The sequence below is a fragment of the Typopeltis vanoorti genome, chromosome 9, assembly GCF_054136105.1.
Source record: "Typopeltis vanoorti isolate ZY-2024b chromosome 9, IOZ_Tvanoo_1.0, whole genome shotgun sequence".
NCBI classification, from domain to species: domain Eukaryota; kingdom Metazoa; phylum Arthropoda; class Arachnida; order Uropygi; family Thelyphonidae; genus Typopeltis; species Typopeltis vanoorti.
In genome coordinates, this window is record NC_143557.1 from 68,770,338 (window position 1) to 68,790,714 (window position 20,377).

General features: G+C 36.0%; 1 protein-coding gene across 1 annotated transcript in view; it reads left to right on the plus strand.

Moving 5' to 3' along the window:
• Positions 1 to 20,377, plus strand: part of RecQ4 (RecQ4 helicase) — a 261,720-nt gene that overhangs the window by 125,245 nt on the left and 116,098 nt on the right. The window contains exons 7-8 of the mRNA XM_090397875.1: positions 5,703 to 5,951; positions 16,501 to 16,683. Of these exons, the coding sequence (XP_090254001.1) occupies positions 5,703 to 5,951; positions 16,501 to 16,683 (432 nt within the window). The remainder of the gene's footprint in view (positions 1 to 5,702; positions 5,952 to 16,500; positions 16,684 to 20,377) is intronic.

Below are 20,377 nucleotides of genomic sequence, written 5' to 3' on the forward strand. Positions count from 1 at the left end.
GTTGATGGTAGTGCTATCAGTAGACCTTACTCAGGCATTCGATAATGTCCGGCATCCCTTTCTATTCCATATCCTCCAGCAAATTGATGTAGGTAAAACACTGCTATCTGTTATCAAAGGAGCCTATGCCAATTCAACCACCTGCCTCCTAGTTAATGGGTTCCTGTCAGACCCAGTAAAAATTCAAAAAGGAGTCAAGCAAGGTTGCCCTCTCAGTCCACTGCTCTTTGCATTGGTTCTTGAACCTTTCTTACTACAAGTCAACAATACACATGCTGTGCGAGGAATAACAGTTCTTTCAACTAAAAAGGAAAATAAGGTATTAGCATATGCCGATGATGTAGTCGGAACTTTGAAGGATAATGATTCCATATATATATATATATTTTGATATTTTGGAAAAATTCAGCAAAAGCAGCGGATTAATTATTAATGCAGACAAGACAAAATTAAAAATTTATGGAAAGTGAGATCTTGGAGGCATTCCTTTTGGAATAACCCATACGAGAGAACCCCTCATTATACTTGGAATTCCCTTCTCCACTTTCCCAATATTACCAGTCCAAGAACTTATATACAAGAAATTGGAAATGTTAGAAGACTGGAAAATAGGACCGTTTTCCTTTTCTTCTAAAGCCATAGTACTCAAAACCATATTCTTTCCTGCTCAGTTTTACATAATAAATATTACAGAAGCTGAAGAAAAGCAATTATATAGTAAACCTGTGCATTTTTTTTGGTCTAGCCGATACCAAGAAGTTAAAAAGGAATTGATTCAGCTATCAATGAAGCATGGAGGATTTGGACTTCCAGTCTTAAAATTCTGTTATTTAAGCATTACAGCCTCAAAAATCCATAAAATATTGCAAACTAATTACACATGTGCAGACCTTCTCCAGTACTACTTCGGTTTTCATCTTCCTCTGTTTGGAGTTAATGATTATAAAGGTCCAAAAGCTGAGATTGATCCTGAATACTACAACACTCTGTGGTTAACTCTAAGGCTGCTAAAACACTCCGGAATTGACATTCTTTCCATTAAAAAAGGTAAAATTTGGCATAAAGAAATCTTTAATCTCTTTCACTGCAAAGTTCCACAGTTGGGTACTGACAACAATATTTTGTTTCATAACTTGATGAAGTTCCAAGGGTACCCTAACAGGAAGGATCTTGCTTGGAGAATTGCATATGGTCTCCTTCCAGTCAATGCCATCAATTGGAGGTACTTTAACATCGGAGATCCAATCTGTGACATCTGTTATCAATTGGGAACAGTAGAACATGCATTCTACAGTTGCCTTCTTGCTCTGCGTATTTGGAACAGATTATGTAATGTGTTGGGCATGCCACTATTTACAACAGAACAGGTTATTTTTTTTACAATACACACCATCTGTCAGCAATGGGAAGAGAATTTTGATTTTTATAATTAATGAATTAAAATACCATTTATGGAAGGTCAGAAAAAAACATAGATTTGAAAACCAGCAATATGACATCCAAATGCTTTATAATATTGTATTGTGGAAATTTTATTGTTCAGTCAGATGTTTTTTGTATTTAGAAAGAAGCATTCTAGGAGATATCAGATTTATCACTAGATGGTGTAGACAACCCACATTACGCAATATTCACCAGGGGGAGATAAAATTCTGTCTATTCTTGCTATGAGAGGTTTTTTAAATACTTCTCCTCTTAATTTAATGTAGTCTTATAGTCAATTGAGGATGACTGGAAAGCAATCCCAGGCAGAGAAGGCCAACTCAAGGCGGTTAACCCAGTTGGGGTTAACCACCTGGGTATCAGTCATCTTTGTGCTTTAGTTTCAATTGGTTTTTTGGTTGTTCATCTATATGAGATTGGTGAAAAAGGAAAACTGATAGCCTTTGGCTATATGATGATATAAAAGAGCTGAGGCCTTTTCTCTCTCTCTCTCTCAACTCTCTCTCTCTCTCTCTGATGCTATCTGTCTTTTTTTTTTTTTCTCTCTTACTACTATCAGGCTCTCTTGTACCCCTGTACTATCTACTCTAGGCCTATGATGAGCAACCCTTTACTTTTTCACCTCACTAAAGGTCAAAACCAGTCTGGATAGTGTCCCTTCCCATAATGCATAGCATTATATGTCTGTAATGATATGTGCTTTGCATTATGGGATACTAAGGCAAGTGATATGAAGTCATTAGTCTCTATATACAAGTAGCCTAGTCGTGATGCTATTTCATGTGCAAATTTTTATTTGCTTAGATAAAGGATTAAACCAAGAATATAATTTCTTGGCATCTTTAATTTATGGAGGCAGAATAGTTGCGTCTTTAACTGAAACCCCTCTTTCTACACTATAATCAGAACTAACACTCTTTGACCTTGAGTTCCTTCTTTCACATGCTGTTTGAGGAAGTTGTCTCGCAACAGCTCAATAAATTCAGTTTCATTCTTCTCATGTGATTTTACTGCTACCTAGTCAGTGTTCAGATCATTAAAGTCTCCATTGTGATTACTTAATTTGCTCCCATCATCTTTATTTTGTAATGCATTTCTTCATTACCAGCAACCAATCCACCTAACAACACCCCACCTTACACCATATGGCCTCCAACTCACTGCCACACTAAAATCCGTTACCAGTATTGCAGTCGTGGGTTTCAACTCTAACCTAATTCAGGTCATTCAGTATTATTAGCAGCACACCTCTTCTCCTGTCCTGTCTTGTCTATCCTTCCTAAAAATACTGTACCCTCTACACTCGATTCCAGTTTGTATGCCTGTCTCTGATAGCCAGAGTTTCACTAATACTTACAATCTGAAGTCCCAACATATTCACCAAGGCAACAAACACCATCCTTATATTTCTTATACTCTTAGCATTCACGTACAGACATAATAAGTTGCCTGCATGCTTTTTTGTATGCTCATGTCTCTAGTCTGCATGACATGGTTGGATAGTTTGCAGATCTCTGTTCTTATCTAGTGCCATACTTATGCAGACATCTTTGTACATGTTTGATAAGTTCAAACCAGGTGAACCCAAAATTGTTCTCTGCTCATAACCATTTCCATGATGATGTCCATTCCCATCATTAATACAGTTACATAGCATTGTCACTCTTACATCTCACCATTTCTGCCATCATAATTTTGTTTCCCTGACTTTCTGTGTTAAGTCTCGTACCAGTTAATAGCTTTTCAAGACTCCTCTTGCCAAACGTATTCAAGTGTAGGCCATCCCTCTTATACAAATCCTTTCTTCCCTCAAACTCACTCCACACATCAAAAAACTTGCATCCATTCCTCTACATGGCCTATGCATTGAATCATTTGCCATAGCCCTTCTTAATTCATTTCTATCATATCTAGGTAATATACTTATGATTTGCACCTTCTCACTCTTCTCTTGCTTCTTCTACCAGCGCTTTCATATCCTATACTGAACTTATTGCTAGTTAATTCATTTGCATCTACTAGAATTATGATCTCTTTTGCTTTTTTTTTTCTTTCTGTTTTTCAGTTGCATGTGGTATATGTTTAATTTTTGTTCCAGGAAAACTTGAAGTTATAATCCACTCATCAATGACATGTTTTATGATAGAGTCACTGTACCAAATAATATCCTTCTTTTTACAATCAGCATTACCTGTCTGATTTTAGTTATGTGCTAACTTACCTGATTCTGTGCTTTGTTGTTTCTCATTTTTCTGCTTAACTTTTTTATCCTCCCTATGTTCCTTTAAACACCACTCAACTTTCTGTAATTTCTGTGTCATCTGTCTAATAATATGCTTTAACTTGGTGATTTTGTAAGTTAAATCATTTTCAGTATCTTCTTTAGCGAGGCAAGACTTCTTGTTCTCAACTTTGCTGTTCTTGTTAGCATCAGGGGCGGCTTGTGCATAGGCACTGAGGAACTGCAGCACCCCCAGTTTTTCTTGATATATAAATATATTTATTAATTTATTTATATTTGCTTGTAATATTTAATTTTATCATCAATAATCCTATACAATTCTCTTATTTTGTATAAAAAATAATAAAAATCCATCTTGTAGCAATTAGGAGGGCGAAGGACGTTAGTAGCACTGTTTACCACAGTGTCATTGCTATGCATGCAAGCATATGCACGTCATAGTGAGATGCGAGCTATTAGCGTAATGCGCCACTGTCCGTGCAGTTCCACTGTTTATATGCAGTTTGTGCCAGTAGTAGAGTGTTCGTAGTGCATATCGTGTTTACTCCATCTCTTTAAATATTTGGACATTGCAATTAAAGACATAACATTTGTTATAGTTTTTATTTTAGAACATTATTGGGGTTATGATAATGGATTTTATTTTTCAGTAATTTTTAATTATACTAAACTGTATAATTTTATCGATTATAAACAATATTTTTTCATGAAACAAAACAAGAAGAATATATTTTATTTTTAAGTAATTTTGAATTATACCAAACTATAATTTTATCGATAATAAACAATATTTTTTCATGTTTAATTTTTTTTTTAACCATAATTTTGATATTTTATCCAAACACGTATACACTGTAGTTACAGTGTGTATGTATATTTCGAAAGTTGCAGCACCTCCACACAATTTGAAGCCACGAGCCACCACTGTTTAGCATTTCATTTTTGTGTGCATCTTTGGCTCCATTTTACAGCTGTATTTAATATTGCAATATCTCAGTAAAGATATGTTATAAAAACTTAATACTGTAAAACACAAAAAATCTACACTAACATGCTATTAAAACATTAATTTTCTGAAGAAAAGAACACAATAAAATGGATAAAAATCACCTATTTTACATGAGTACTTACACTGACCACTCAGATTGCAACCTCAAACTCAATCCCATCTATTCTATAGATCAGGCGTGGCCAACTTCATTCTATACGAGGGCCAATATATGATAAGTGGTAGCACCATGGGCCGCACACTTTTAGACAGAACTTAAATAAAAATAAACTCTGCCAAGGCAATAGTTATATATATTGAATTACTATATTTGTTAAATCATTTTACTACTGGGAGAACAATATAATATACTTGATTGATTTAAATATAAGTTGTTAAATTAAATTTAATTACATATTTCTGGTTTTTTTACATGTAATACAACTTAATGAGAACACTGTGGGCATTCATGTGCGGCAACAAGTTCATCAAAGTCGATTTTCAATGATGACAACGATATTCGTAACAAATCCTGAAGGTGGTTCGGTCAGTCTGCTTCTTTGTGATGATTGTTGACGAATTGTTTCCGTCATCAGAAATAATGAATATAACTAGTATATCAATCGGAAATCTGCAGTCAAAACTAATAGCTAAATTGATAATACATATAATTTAATATAGTTTTTATCCTGTGCAGGCCGCACAAAATCATGTTACGGGTCGCATGTGGCCCATGGGCCTGCTGTTGGCTACCTATGCTATAGATGAAAGTATGTTCAACTGTAATTATAACTTGAAACTAATTTAAAATAGTGTTTATACTTCTTAATTAGATTAAAAAAAGTGTACTACTTAATTCATTTATTTTTGTTTATCTCGCTCCATAAATCTGTAGTATAGTGGGTGAGTTAAGCGTTAATATTGCATAAATCCTCCTCCTCTAGAGATCAAATATAGTGCTTCAAGCCACTTAAAAGAAAATCATCTTTGTTATTATTATTACTTATTTTTTTAAAATTTTATTTGTAGGTAGCTAGATTGCCACCATTATTGCGAGCAGTTTGTTTTCATAGTGGAATGACACCAGAGCAAAGAAAGCATTCTTTGGAGGCTGTTACTGAGGGGGATGCTCATGTATTATTGGTCTCTCCAGAAACGGTAGTTGGAGGATTTCTTCCTGCAGAATTACCCTCAATTGCTTTTGCATGTATTGATGAAGCACATTGTTTGTCTGAATGGTCCCATAATTTCAGGCCATCTTATCTCCAGCTGTATAAGGTAAGATTATTTTCAAAGTGACTGTTGATGAAAGAAGGCAGGAGAGAGAAATCAGGACTAAATATAAATTTTCACTCAACATATTGTGATCAGCTCAGTATAATTTAAATGGTGGAATGATAGCTTAATTGTGAAAATGACAGGGTAACAATCAAATATGGTATCAACAGTTCTACATATGTATCAAATATGCAGTATGATATAATTGCTTAGTAAATTTAAGTAAAAAAAAAAAAAAAGCATGCACACAACTTAATGGCATTAATTATAATTAATTATTATTTCCTGCAATGGCAATAAGCATTGTCCATAGTAATGCTTCACAACTTACAGCTTTCCATGTGAAACCTGCATTTATGTAGAGCTCAATTCTTTTGACAGTGAATATTGTGTGTGTGTGTGTGTGAGAGAGAGAGAAAGTGATAACATGCTCTACAATTCCAGAACTTCAAGCTCATTATACGTGGTGTATTTATTTATTTTTCTTTTTGTGTCAAACAGCCACATATTCCCTGATTCATCCAAGTAAATAAATCATGGGTGCAAGAGTTCTGATAAACACCAAAAATACCAACAGTGGTATCTAATCCTTCACCAAACCTCAAAATGAAAGCTGTTAAATAGGTTGGAATGTGAATGGTCAAAAGTTGTAAGTATACTTGTACATCCAGAGATTCTCAACCTCTCCACACGAGGCACCTGTTCATGGTGGAGAGAACCTCCCAGTGATGGTGCTGGGAGGTTTCGTTCTTATTCTTTTTTGTAATGCTTTTCTTCTCATATTCTTTGCTCTACTTTTCCTGAGTCTTTATTACTATCTTGTCTTCCAGAACGTCATCACTGGGATCTTATGTCTTGTCGTGCAGTATGACCCATGGACATCCAGAAAGAAGAGGATCCTGTTAGTCTCAGCAAGATGGGCTGTCCTTGATGTCCTGGTCATGATCATTTGAGCTAGTGGGCTTGCCTCCAAGGGTCAGTCTCTTTTTAATCTGTGTGATTAAAAGAAACCTCCCTCATAAACACACCAAAACAATTCAACAACAATAAAAAAAAAAAAACATTTCCACATCTGCTTCACCAAACCAACAGCATAAATGCAAATCATAAATGATGCATATCACCAGTGGGCCTCAGTTTTTGAATGAACGTCTTATCAATTGCAACCATTATATGTCATAACTGTCTAAACTGTATTCAGTATGATTTATATTACCAGAAATCATAAAGAAGGGCATTTATGCCATTGTGAGATTTAATGTTACTTGCAAAGCCTGTAGTTCAGTTGGATGTGGCGTTTGCACACCACGGCGCTTGACCACACAAAGGAAGACTTTGGTTCGAATCTAGTCGTCGACTAGAGGAAATTTTTCTAAGCTTTTTTTTGAACGGTTTCCAAGTTAGTCAATCTCTGGCATGGACAAGCGAGTTTTTTCTCCCGGAAACTCGGGTTTTTCGTCCCGTAAACTCAAGAAAATTGACCGTAGAACCCACATTATTTCAGACATTAAATATAGTGTGTTAGGGTTAGGGACCACGAGATGGCAGCACTTGTTGAGCCGTCTCTCTTCACTGAGTGCCACTTAATTAGTGATAGCCTTGGGCCAGCTATCTCTGATTGGCTGCCAGTTGAGATTGAACTGCCCACTCAGTCTCCAAAGGTTAGATAGGGCTAAACGGCCTCGCCTACTCCCTATATGGGTACAAAAAAAGCGTTAGCTTATTTATTTTTTTTTTTTTTTTATTTTTTTTGCAAAAAAAATGCCACATCTAGACTCCTCTATTTTCGACTTCTCTGGCTTAAGTTTTCCTTGCCCCACTCAGTAACATCAATCTGTTTTCTTTACCATTCTTCAAATTCTAAAAAAGTTTCTTGACTTCTTCAACTTGTTATTCATGAAGACTGATATTACACAGTCCAACTAACAAAACAGTGAATCATCTTCCCTTTTCAAATTCACTGGTCAAGAATGAAGTGATGAAGTATTTTCTCAAATAATAATCTAATGCATATCATCCATCAACCAACTAGATTATCAGATAAGCATAAACTCTTTATGCTTTTTGTAATCAGTTCTCCTTCTGGATATGCTAATGAGATCTCCTCTTCAGCTCTAACCATAGTGTGAAGAGTAAATAGGATAGAAGTGAAATGGATGTGCATAATCATGAGATTCTCAAGAAAAAGATAAAAGAATATCTTTTTCAAAAAGAAAAAACATCATCCTTATGCCATATGCATAAGGATGATGTTGCTTATAAAAATTATAAGGCACAGGCCAGAAGAGTTACATACAGAAAGTCTGAGTATAAAAAGAAACTGACTCTTTCTACAGGAGTGGAAGGAATGTATGATAATCCCATTTGCACAAGGGTGGTGTAAAGACTGATGTGTCTTGTTCTTTATCTATCAGTATCTATGGAGTAGTGGTGATGGTGGTGAAGATTTTTGAAAAGTTAGTGTGAACTTGCATATAGAAATGGATCGACAGAGAATCTATATTTTGCAATGAACAGCCATGGGTAGATCACATGGTCTGTAGTCTTTCACCAGAAAGAAATCAGAAGAAACTTAAATAATGTAGATATCAAAAAGTTTTCTGGTCATGATATTCAGCTAGTTAATGTTTCAAAGAGAAAATATGCAATGCAGACAAGAGATACTGTTAAATAACAAGTACCACGTGTAGAGAATAATATAATTTATTAACTCTTGTAGATTTCTTTCTTGTTACAAGGAATCATCAAGGAGAGAAGACTGATTGACAACATTTGAAACATAAGTGAATAGCATGCATGTATTTATTGTTGGAAGCCCAGACTTATCAAATTCCAGAAATCTGGCATAGTCCAGATGTTCCTGGATTCTAATCTCAGAAGAATGACCCACCTGTCAGAAATAACAAAGTCATCATGAACAGGATACTTGATAGACACTAGGCAAGAAGAATGGTAATTTATATCTTTGGTGGATAGTAAAAGGAAGACATTTTCCAAAGTGGTTTAAAGGTAGTGCATAGATTATATCTGCAGAGAACCCATATTTGTTTTGATGTTCCTTTAAAGCAGGGGGTGTGAAGCTCTTTTTAAATCAGACCAGTCTGTTTGAGGGATGATATCTATAGATATTTTCTGGATGTCAGCTTGGGTTATATTCATGAATACTCGTGGTGATTTTTATTTGATTTAGTTCTTCCAACAGAAGGATATCAGAAGAAAATAGAGTGAGATTGATGTATATGAGTTTTAATAATACCTATCTTCTGTGATAGATGTGGTTTTTATTGGCAGATACATCTCAAATGAAATTCAAATGTAGATGAGATTTACAATTGAATATCACCTGTGAGAAGTCATAAGCTTATTTACATTTAGCATTCAGATTAAATAAATATCAGAATAGTAAGAATCAGATAATGAAATTCTGCTATAGAAACCAAATATGTATGGTACTTTGTAAGCTACTGATGACCTCCACTAAGAATAGGCAATTGTCACAAATAGAGTAATCGTTTAACTTGCTGTATGGTTCCTTTATCACAAAGAAAATATTTTTGTATTCATTGTCATGAGGAACAGTATGCTATTTATCTGAATCACTGTTTGATATTATATAAGAGAGAGAAAGATGAGTAATATGAATATTATTCCTCTTTACAAGCATGTTCTGGTTACTGAGCATCTAGAAGTTAATTAATCTACATCAAATAGAAAAGTGATCCAATCAGACTTCAGCATCAACAAACACCACGTATGGTTATTTAAGTATTTTATGATTGTGTATGCATAAAATAGTCAACCAACTTCACATTCTTCTTCATAAACATAGCAGAAATTAAATTTAATTCCAGTGAGGAATTAGGCAGAAGTATTCCTAATTGTAAGATGTAATTTATAAGTTGTTTATGTTATTTTTCTTATGCAGAAGCTTGGTGACAGCTGTTATGGCAAACAAGATCATGTGGATAAGAGCAGCACAATGAATCATAAACTTCATATCTTCATAGTATTAGTCATATAATGTAAAAGGGGAAAAAAATATGATGTAATAACTTTTTGAATAGTCATTACAATTTAATGTAATGTAAGTAATTACAATTTAATACAATTTTTTTTTAGAAACAAACATTAAATAAATTGCTTTGAAGCACAAGAAAATTTTAATTCACATTGATAATCATTGCTGACGATATTTCTATAACATCTTCTAAACAATTTATAGCATCAGTTTTTATCCAACAAATAAAATAAAACTAAAATTTTGAATTCATACATGATATATGTTATTAATCCCAAATTGCCTAAAGGCAATTTGGGATTTAGCCAACCAAATTGTATTCTTATTGGTTAAACCAAAATACAGAATGATGGTACAACATGACAAAATTTCATGCCGGCTGGGGCGTCGCCCGGTTAAACAAGGCCCCCATTGTTTTCGCCAGGGAACCAGGGCGAACAGCGAAAAGTCAGCTACTGGAACAAACCTTAAAACACACCCCAACTCAACATCACCAGAGTTAAAGATCGGTACTATCAACATAAGAAGCCTGAATGGCAAAGAAATGGAGCTAGCTGAGGAATTAGATAAGTACCAGATCGACATAATAGGGGTGACTGAAACAAAAAAGACCAAAACTGGTGAGATCTTTCTGAGCAATAAATACAAAATGTTATATTCAGGCAATGACAATCAAGGAAAAGAAGGAGTAGCATAGTATTCAACACAAAATACGAGGCGAATCTTCTTGAATGGCAGGCAGTCTCAAGTAGAGTAATGTGGGCAAAAATGAGAATGGGGAACTGGACAATGAGACTTATTTGTGCCTATGGTCCCACAGAAGGTTCTACTAAGGTAGAACTGGAGGAATTTTTTGAGGCATTAGAAAAAGCAACTGACACAATGAAGAAGGAAAAGTTGGTTCTTGTTGGGGATCTAAATAGCAACGTAGGAAATGATTGTGAGACATCCAAAAATATTTTGGGAAAATTTGGAGAAAAGAGCAAAGCTAATAATAATGGCAAATATTCTGTTGGATTTCTGCTCAGGACATGGATTGGTTATTACTAACACCATGTTCCAACATAAAAATGTGCACAAATTCACATGGAGAGAAGAGGCTAGGAATAAGAATAGTCTCATTGACTATGTTATTGTTGATAGTGATGTTTTCTCTGTATGATCCTCTGTACACCAGAGTGTACAGAGGATTTGAAATTGGAAGTGATCACTATTTAGTCTTGAGCAGGATAAAATTGAATTTCATATTGAAAAGAATAACATGTAAGAAAGTTTTAAAGCGAATAAAAGTTGAGCAGCTCTCAGATGTGAACTGTAGGCTAAAATACACAAAGATTATTGAAGAAAAAATGAAAGAGTTTGAGAACAGGAATCAAACCTTGGAGATTCAGTGGCAAACTCTGACGAAAACATTGATTGATTCTGCCAGAGAGGCATGTGGTGAGGTTGTCTGTAAGGATAAAAAAATCAGAACTCCCTGGTGGACACAGGAAGTTAAAGAGGCAGTGAAGGAAAAGAAGAAAACATACCAAAAGTTCCTGTCAAATAAGTCAGCTTGTGCTCTTAGAGAATATAGAGACAAATGCAAGAATGCTAAACACTGTGTAAAACTAGCTAAACAAAAGTCATGGGAGGACTTTGGCAAGAATATAGAAAATAAATATCAAGAAGGTGGCAAAATATTCTGGAGGTTGTTGAAGAAGCTTAAGAATGGAGGAAAGAGTGCTGTAAAAGGAATTAGAGATGATAAAGGTGACATTGAAGCGGGAGAAAAAGATATCCTTGAGGTATGGAGTAATTACTTTGAAAAACTGCTAAATGAAACAAGCAGTGATGACAGCACAGTGGTAAAAAACACTGACCAGGCATGCAGTCATGAATACATATCCATACTAGAAGTAGAAAAAGCCATCAAAGGCTTGAAATGTGGAAAGGCAGCAGGAGTAGATGATATTCGACCAGAAATGCTGAAGTATGGTGGTATAAGAGTCTTACAGTGGCTGCACTGCATAGTTCAGAAAGCCTGGACAGAGGGACGAATTCCCGATGATTGGAGTAGAGCTCTCATAGTACCCATATATAAAAAGGGAAATAAAACTGCATGTGAGAATTACAGAGGTATTTCCCTACTGAGTGTTCCTACAAGATCTATGCAAGTATACTTGAGAAACGGTTGAGAAGAATTGTGGAAGAAAAGCTTGGTGAAGAACAAGCTGGATTCAGGCCAAATAGAGGCTGTCAGGATCAGATCTTCACTTTACGACAAATAGTCAAGAAAGCATGGGAATATTACAAAGATCTGTATTTAAGTTTTGTCGATCTGGAAAAGGCATATGACAAGGTGCCAAGAGAGAAGCTATTCAATACACTGCACTTATATGGTGTCAATAGGGCATTATATCAAGCAATACTTAGTCTTTATTTGAGTTGTAAGTCAGCAGTTAGAATTGAAGGAAGTACAGGAAGATGGTTTAATGTTAAATCTGGTGTGAGACAAGGATGTACATTATCCCCTCTGTTATTCATTATCTATATGGATCACATTATGAAGGAAAGTGGTATTAAACATGATATCAAAATTGGAGATGTTAATGTCAGCTCTTTGCTTTATGCAGATGATGTTATACTTCTAAATAAATCTGCTACAAGTCTGCAAGATTCTCTGACTAAATTGAATAGCTGTTGTAATAGATATGGTATGAAGGTCAGCAATAAAAAGACAAAGACAATGAAAATAGGCAGAAGCATTGAAAATGTCAACTGTGTTGTGAATGGAGAACCTGTGGAACAAGTAAAATATTTCAGCTATTTAGGCACGATTTTTACTGAAGATGGTAAATTAAATATAGAAATAGACAACAGAATCAGCAAAGCTGGTATGGTGGGAAGTCAATTGAATAAATTCATATGGAATAAGAGAGAAATTAGTCGGAACACTAAATTAGCTGTATACAAGACAGTGTTCAAACTAGTTTTAACTTATGGATCTGAGAGCTAGGTCAGAAGTAAAACACTTGACCAAAGACTAGAGACCACAGATATGAGAGTCCTGAGAAAGATTATAGGCGTGAACAGATGGCATCAATGGCAATATCATATTAAAAATGAGGATATTAGGAAAGAACTTGACATTGTCAGCATCCAGGAATGCGTTAGCAGAGCTAATCTCAGGTGGTACTGTCACTTAAACAGAATGGGCGAGGAAAGATTAGCAAAGCAAGTGTTCTCTGCCAGGTTGGCAGCAAAGCGACCCAGAGGAAGACCAAGATGTAGGTGGATTGATACGGTTCAAAGTGCTTTAGACGATAGAAATATAAGATCTGATAATGTTGGAGTCTTGACAAGTAACAGACTGATTTGGAGGAAAATTGTAGATAGGAAATTAATAATGATGTAATTTTTTTCATGTAGTTATCCTGTACACCCCTTGAGGGTACATGGCAGGAATTTGATGATGATGATGATGATGATATATGTTATTATGGTAGTTCATTTTGTTTTCTGTCTTTTTGTGAATAAAAGTTCATGATCATGAATAAGAAACAACAACCAGGTATTAAAAGTGATATATACAAGTAACAACTTTATAGATAAAAATATCATAAATGATCTATATATGGTAAAAGATGTTGAATGTACATAAAAATTTTAAAAACAAATGAAATATCTCTTGAGTGTGAAAAAATCGACTTAAGTGTATAGTACTCAAACAGATTATGAATTTGATTAAATTAATGATTGTGCTCATTTATGAAATGAGTATAGTCAATTAAAATATGATGATGCCGGCCTGGTTGGCCAAGTGGATAGCTTATCCACTCTCCTGCCAAAAGGCTGTGGGTTCGAATCCCGTTAAGGGCCTGGATGTTTGTGATTGTTTGTGGAAATACTAGTGGTGGTCGGCGGTAGATGGCGTTGGTGTAGTTACGGTAAGTTGGTGATTGAATGGCAGAGACGGAGTTGTAGAGCAGGTGCCCTCCCTCAGTGAGTCCTTGGACTCCCTGGAGGTGTCAAATAATAATAATAATAATAATGAATGATGAGACCAGCATTACAAAACTCGCACACAGGCACATTATCACCCCTCAACAGGAAGGAGCGTGTGAGCTAACTATGACCTATGCATAGCCATGGAAGTACAACTTCCTCTGTTCAAATGCTATACAGACTAGACTGACATTTAATTTCAGGCATAATTTGGTGGAGTTCATTATTAGTCTCTCTCTATTCCAAAATGACCACCAATGGGATAGCTGTTTGTGCCTGATAATCTGCCTGTAATAATCATGTACAGGCAGAGAGTGGATATTTCAGTGTAGTTTCCATAGTTGAAAGAGGTATTGGATTCAAGAGATCACTGATGTTTTTGTAGCTCTAGACTTTTTATTGTCAAAAGAGAATTTTGTGAGTCCAAACATATTATGCATCTTTGGGAGCAATGCAATCTGGTGTATTTTAGTGCAAATTCTATCTCATACAGCTCAACTGTAAAGTTCATACACTCTAGTGGGATTTGTACAGATATAATGCTGTCTGGAAAGATGGTAGAAGATTCCACTGAGTCCTCTGATTTTGAGCCATCTGTGTAAACAGGCACAAAATCAGAGTATTCAGTTCTGTGAGCTTTGAAGAGCTGCTGGTGGATAACAGAAGAGGTGAAGAATATTGGTAGCCTGCTGAAAGAAAAAGTATGCATTTGGTATGTATGAGTGCCACAGGGAAAGTGTATTTGCTAGTGTCAGGGCTATGTTGCCTACTGCAATCTCTAGAGTTTGTAGGAGAGTTTTTACTAGCAAACTAAAAGATTTATTGGCAACTTGTCTAATGTTGTAAAGATTATCCCACTGTGGATGAAAAATAGTGGACAAATGGGGTGGTTCGGGAGGGATTTTCTTTTTGTTATGTATAACAGAGACAAATGTTTATATTGAAGTGACAAAGATGGTTCATTTGCTGTGACATACAGACTAGGAATAGGTAATGTTTGGAATGTCCCATTTGCAATTCTGATGGCAAAAAGGGTTTAGCCATCGCAAAGTACTCTCCCTGGAAGAAGAATAGACTTGGGACTCATAATCAAGTTTTGAACTTATCAGTGCCCTGTACACATGAAGCAAAGAACATCTGTTAGCAGCCCAGAAGATGGAAGATAGGGTGGATAGAGTGTTCATTGTTTTTACAGCACTTTTCTTGTAACTGATGTATATGAAGGAGAAAACTGAGTTTGCTGTCAAATATGAGTCTTAAGAACTTGACTTCTGGTGAAACCGGGATTAGCGTTTGTCCTAGTCGGAGTTACCTGTTGAACAAACAAAAGTGATGCACTTTTGTTTGTTCAGTTATGCTTATATCCTGTGACTGTGGACAAGCAATTGTGATATGTTGTGATTACTGGGATTAATATTTATCCTAGTTGGAGTTACTTGTCATGATAACACGCAGAGCCCTTCTGTTTGTTCAGATATGCTTATATCCTGTGATGTGATCAGCTCATGCATAACTTAAAAATTATTTTAGCATCTATAGTTGTATTTGGCTTAAAAAAAGCATACTTTTTGTTATTTTGATGCTAATTAAGTAATCAAGTTTCATATTAAAAATAAGTTGTCACATTAAATGCAATATTTATTCACCTTTACAGAGGTGTGTCACAAATATATGAAATATGGCACCTGAAAATATGGCCAAGATCCTAAAAAATACAACCTGGTAACCACCTACAAAACACAGAAAATTAGCATTCTTTACCCACTTACCTTAAGATCAGCTGCATTCTCTGGATTTATGTGGGTCCAGACAGGCCACATTAGGATATTAAAGCACTGAGACTATATCTATTTCCACCCCTATGGCTGCTCAGGTTTAACAGACTATGCTTTTGATACCCATGACAGAATCTGTTAGAAGAAAGCCACCTTACTCCATTTGAACCCAATTTAAATTTGAGAGATTTTTCTTTGTATCTGCTGCTGTTCTTGCTAATTATAACCTCAACAAGTATGGTTTCATTAAACTGCCATTCATTTCAGAGACGTTCATCGGCAGACAATTAGCCCAATGGCTAAGAACATCCAATCAAAGCCAGTAGGTGACATTATTTAGAACTGTAGGTCTCTCTGTATTTCTCCTGTTCATTCTCACATACAGAAGTTGTGCCTGTGTGCATGTATTGATACTCTTGTATTATTCCTCTGTAGATGCCAATTTAGCTCTGTTTAATATCCTTAAACAACATCACAAATAATAATCAATGCATAAGCCTGAACATCAAAATTGATTTTTTTTTATACTGTTTGAAAGTACTTTCCAATTCAAGGTACTTCTATCAAAGCCAGCTAATTTTTTTTTATTAAAAGATTAAAAATAACAAAAAAATGTGCAAGACTGATAAATTATTAATTAGGTGATAAAAATAATGTTCTGTTAAACATATTTTTGTTTATTATCTGGAAAAGTAGTGTCATCGTTTTCAAAACACTTGTCATGCAACTAACAACTTATGCTTTTATTTTATTTATGTATTTATTTTAGATTCTTACTAGAAAAATGGGCATTAAGTGTATATTAGGATTGACTGCAACTGCCACCAGATATACAGCTCAGAATATAGCAAGGTGTCTAGGCCTAAACTGCTCAGAAGAGTCAGTAATTGGAAGTACTGCTATTCCATCTAATTTATTACTTACTGTATCACAGGATGTTTATAGAGAGGAGGTGCGTATCTAATATAGTATGTGTTGTGTAGACATTGCATTCACAAAATTAGAAAAATAACCTTAAACAGCAGTGCATTGGAGAGCTCTGTGTGTTCTCCACTGTTTTTAACAATCCTGTGTGTGTGTGTGTGTGTGTGTGTGTGTGTGTGTGTGTGTGTGTGTGTGTGTGTGTGTGTGTGTGTGTGTGTGTGTGTGTGCGCATCACAAAAAAATAAGTAAATAAATAAGCAATAGTATTAAAAGAATCACTGAAATGCTTGGATGTAAAAGACAGTTTAAAGAAAGTTGGTCATTATCATCTGCTGTGATTTTTGCAGCAATATCTATACAAACATTAAAACAAATGGTTTCATCATTGTAAAATATTTAATCCTCACTTCTCATATAGAGTGACATAAGTAGCTTCTTGGTCAATGAACATTTCACTTAGTTATGATTTTCACTGTATGAGACTTTATATAAGGGGACTGTTCAGAAATTTCTGGACTGACATAATTTAAGAAAGAATATAGCAGTTACTGGGGTTTAGGCGTGGCCTCCTTCAAAGAAAGCATCTTCTGTTGTGCTGGGTAAGGTCAACATACTATGCTTGTCAGTTCTGCCACTGTTTTAAACAATTTTCCGACTCATTTCTGTAAATGGCCAAAAGTTTCCAGTTCATTTCTTTTAACAATCCTGACATCTTGAATTTCAGTTCTTTGAGGATTTTTGAGACTTAGCGAACAAAAAGTTGTGCAGAGCAAAAACCTGATAAGTGTGGAAGCTGGTGCACATATTTAGCGAAAAATGTTAGACCAGTTACATGTTATCATGATAATGTGTAATTTGTCCAGGCATAGAGCCTCCGTAGCTCAGTCGGTATAGACTAATCCCTTTGGTTGGAAAGACCTGGGTTCGATTCCCATCCAAGATGTGAGGAACCTTCATCTGGTCTCTTTCGGCTGAAGGTGAGTTAGCCAGTCTCATATGGAGGTAGGAGTTTTTTTTTCATCCGGAAACTTGGGTCTTTTGTCCCCCCTGAACACACACATCTACAGACATAGGACACACCGAAAAGCATAGGACTAACCACCTTATCCTTGGGGCGGTCACAGTTTTGAACTGTAATAGGCCATGCCTAATATACGGAGGAGGAGGAGGATGGTCCAGGCATATTCTAAGAAAGTGAGCATCCAGAAACTAAATCACCTTTCAGTTGCAGGTATCATTAAAACTGTGAAAATTTATATTTCAGATTTGGTCAAAATGACTTGAATGATGAAAAAACGTAGTGTTGTCTACAGAGGAAACTATTCCTCCCCCCCCCCCCAATTTTTTTTTTTTTTTTTTTTTAATTTATTGGGCTGAATTCAGAGGACCTTAAGCAACATCAGAGACAGCAGTATTCCAGATTTGGTTAAAATCATCTGACTGAAGTGACCTGTAGATGTGTCTGTGAAGGATGCAGCCCACTTGTTTGACTGACAGAAATTCTCGGGAGTGCATAAATATCATAAGAGATAACTATATTTCAGATTCAGTTAAAAATAATAGAATCGTGTGACCTGTAGAAGTGGAAAAAAGGATCCTTTCCTTCATCATTTTAGTCTGATGAAGAAATAGCTCTGTTTTTGCTTGGTCAGAATTGGTTGAAAAATTTGACTTGAGATGTATTAGAAGTGTCTAGAGAAGAGAAGACTACTTTTTTTTTTATCTTGTTTTCGAAACTTCTGTGGATTGCAAACATATCGAAAGTTTGTCCAGTATATGTGCCACAGGGATTGTTGAACAATTTAAGTTTTAATCTCTATAGTTTCACATGCATTATACTACATTCTATGCATCATTATCGCTAGTCATAATATAACATGAATCATGTGCATACAATTCCCCCCCCCCACACACACACACAAGAGGTACAAGAATCTAAAGCACATCAGTACTGTGTGTGAGGTGCAGATGAGGGTTGAGAAAGAAGAAACCTATTGACACTCTTCTTAAAGAGCTGTGGGAATTGTTGGGAAACACATCACGAGGAAGGCTGTTCCAGAGGACAGAGATAGATGGAATAAATAAGGAAGAGGAGAACAAGTTTAATGAGTATGCAGTTGTACTGTACAGGGATGTTGGACAGCAGCTGCTCTTGTTCTAACAGGCCCAACAGCAAGTGGAAGAATGATATTTGCCAATTCACTGGAGCACTGACCATGGAAATATTTGTAGAAAAGGAAGACAGAGCTGAAGTACTGCATCTGTGAGATAGAAGTTGAAGTGAGCCTGTGAGGGAAGGGTCATCTATGTGCAGAATTGCTCTTTTCCTCTGGACAGCATCAGGAAGTTTTAGGTGCACCATCCCAAATGTGTGTGCAGTATTCTAAGGATGGATAGATTTGGAATTTGTGTAGGGGTTAGTAGCCATGTGGATGTAAAAGAGCTTCTTGAGTGGAAAAGAATACCTAGTCTTTTAGCGGTTGAGGAAGCTATTGATGTGATGTGTTTTGTGCCAAGAAAGGTTAGAGGTAAATGTCAGAACAAGGACGGGGAGTTCATCCTGTCTGACAGAGTATGAGGGAAGATGAGCTGAGATTCCTCTTGCAAGAGAAAAGGCAGGACTGCATTTTTGGTGGCATTGAAGTGACTAGGTTATCCTTTCCCAATGAAGAATGGTATGGAGATCAGTGTTTAAGGCACTGGTTGCAGATGATCTTGTTGTAAGGGATGTCTGGTAACCTCATTGTTTATCAAAGGAGTAGGATGAATGGAGAATGCTATTGTGGGCAAAGGTATGGATAGGATTTGTAGTGATCAAGAGTAGGTCATTTATGTATAGGAGAAAGAAGGTAGGTAAGATAAGAGAGTCCTGAGGCATTGCTGCATTGGTGGCAAAGCTCGAAGAGAGGGTGCAATCCACTGACACACAATGAATGACCAGAGAGAAATCTGACTATCCAGTTACAGCGGGTGGTAAGTAGACAAAGGAAGGCAGTTTTCAAAGCAGGCCTTGATGCTGTTATACCTTGATAAGTTAAGAATGTTAAATTTTCACTTATCATGGTATAACGAGCAAAGAAGTAAAAACCCTGGAAAATAATTAAGTAAACATGCTTGTTTCTAAGTAGGTATTGTTGTGAAATTTAGAAAATATTGAATACATTGATTTAAGAAGAAAGAGATAATTAATCAGCTCAAGGAGAATTTATAAAAAATTCAAAAATAAAGGGAATTTAGATAAATATGTATAAAACAAAGTTGCCAGAGATAAAGTGTAAATTAAGAGAGTTATGGTTTTTGTGTTGATACTAAATTCAATATAAGAATAACTTGTTAAAGAAACATAAAAAATGAGCTCGAAGTTCGGGGGGGGAGCAGTCAGTTGCCCCAGGTGGTCGCTTGCTTGGCATGAGGAGTAAACAAGCAGGAGAGAATGGACGTCATGAGGTCATGTGACAAGAAATCGAGGTACTGGATGAACAGTGAAGTTTTGGTTTTTTACCGATAGGGTGAACATATAAAAGGGTTAGGAACCCCCCCCCCCCCCCCGAGAGGCTCTCTTGGTTTTTTTTTCGTCGCGTGGAGTTCTGGATTTCCTGGAGTAGTGAAGGTTTAGCCTGGTGCTGGTTCGGGGATGGCCGAACGATACCTCTAGACTAGGATCGGGTTACCGCGGGTAACCCTGTCCTAGATTCCCGGAAGGTAACGGCAGACTATGCTGT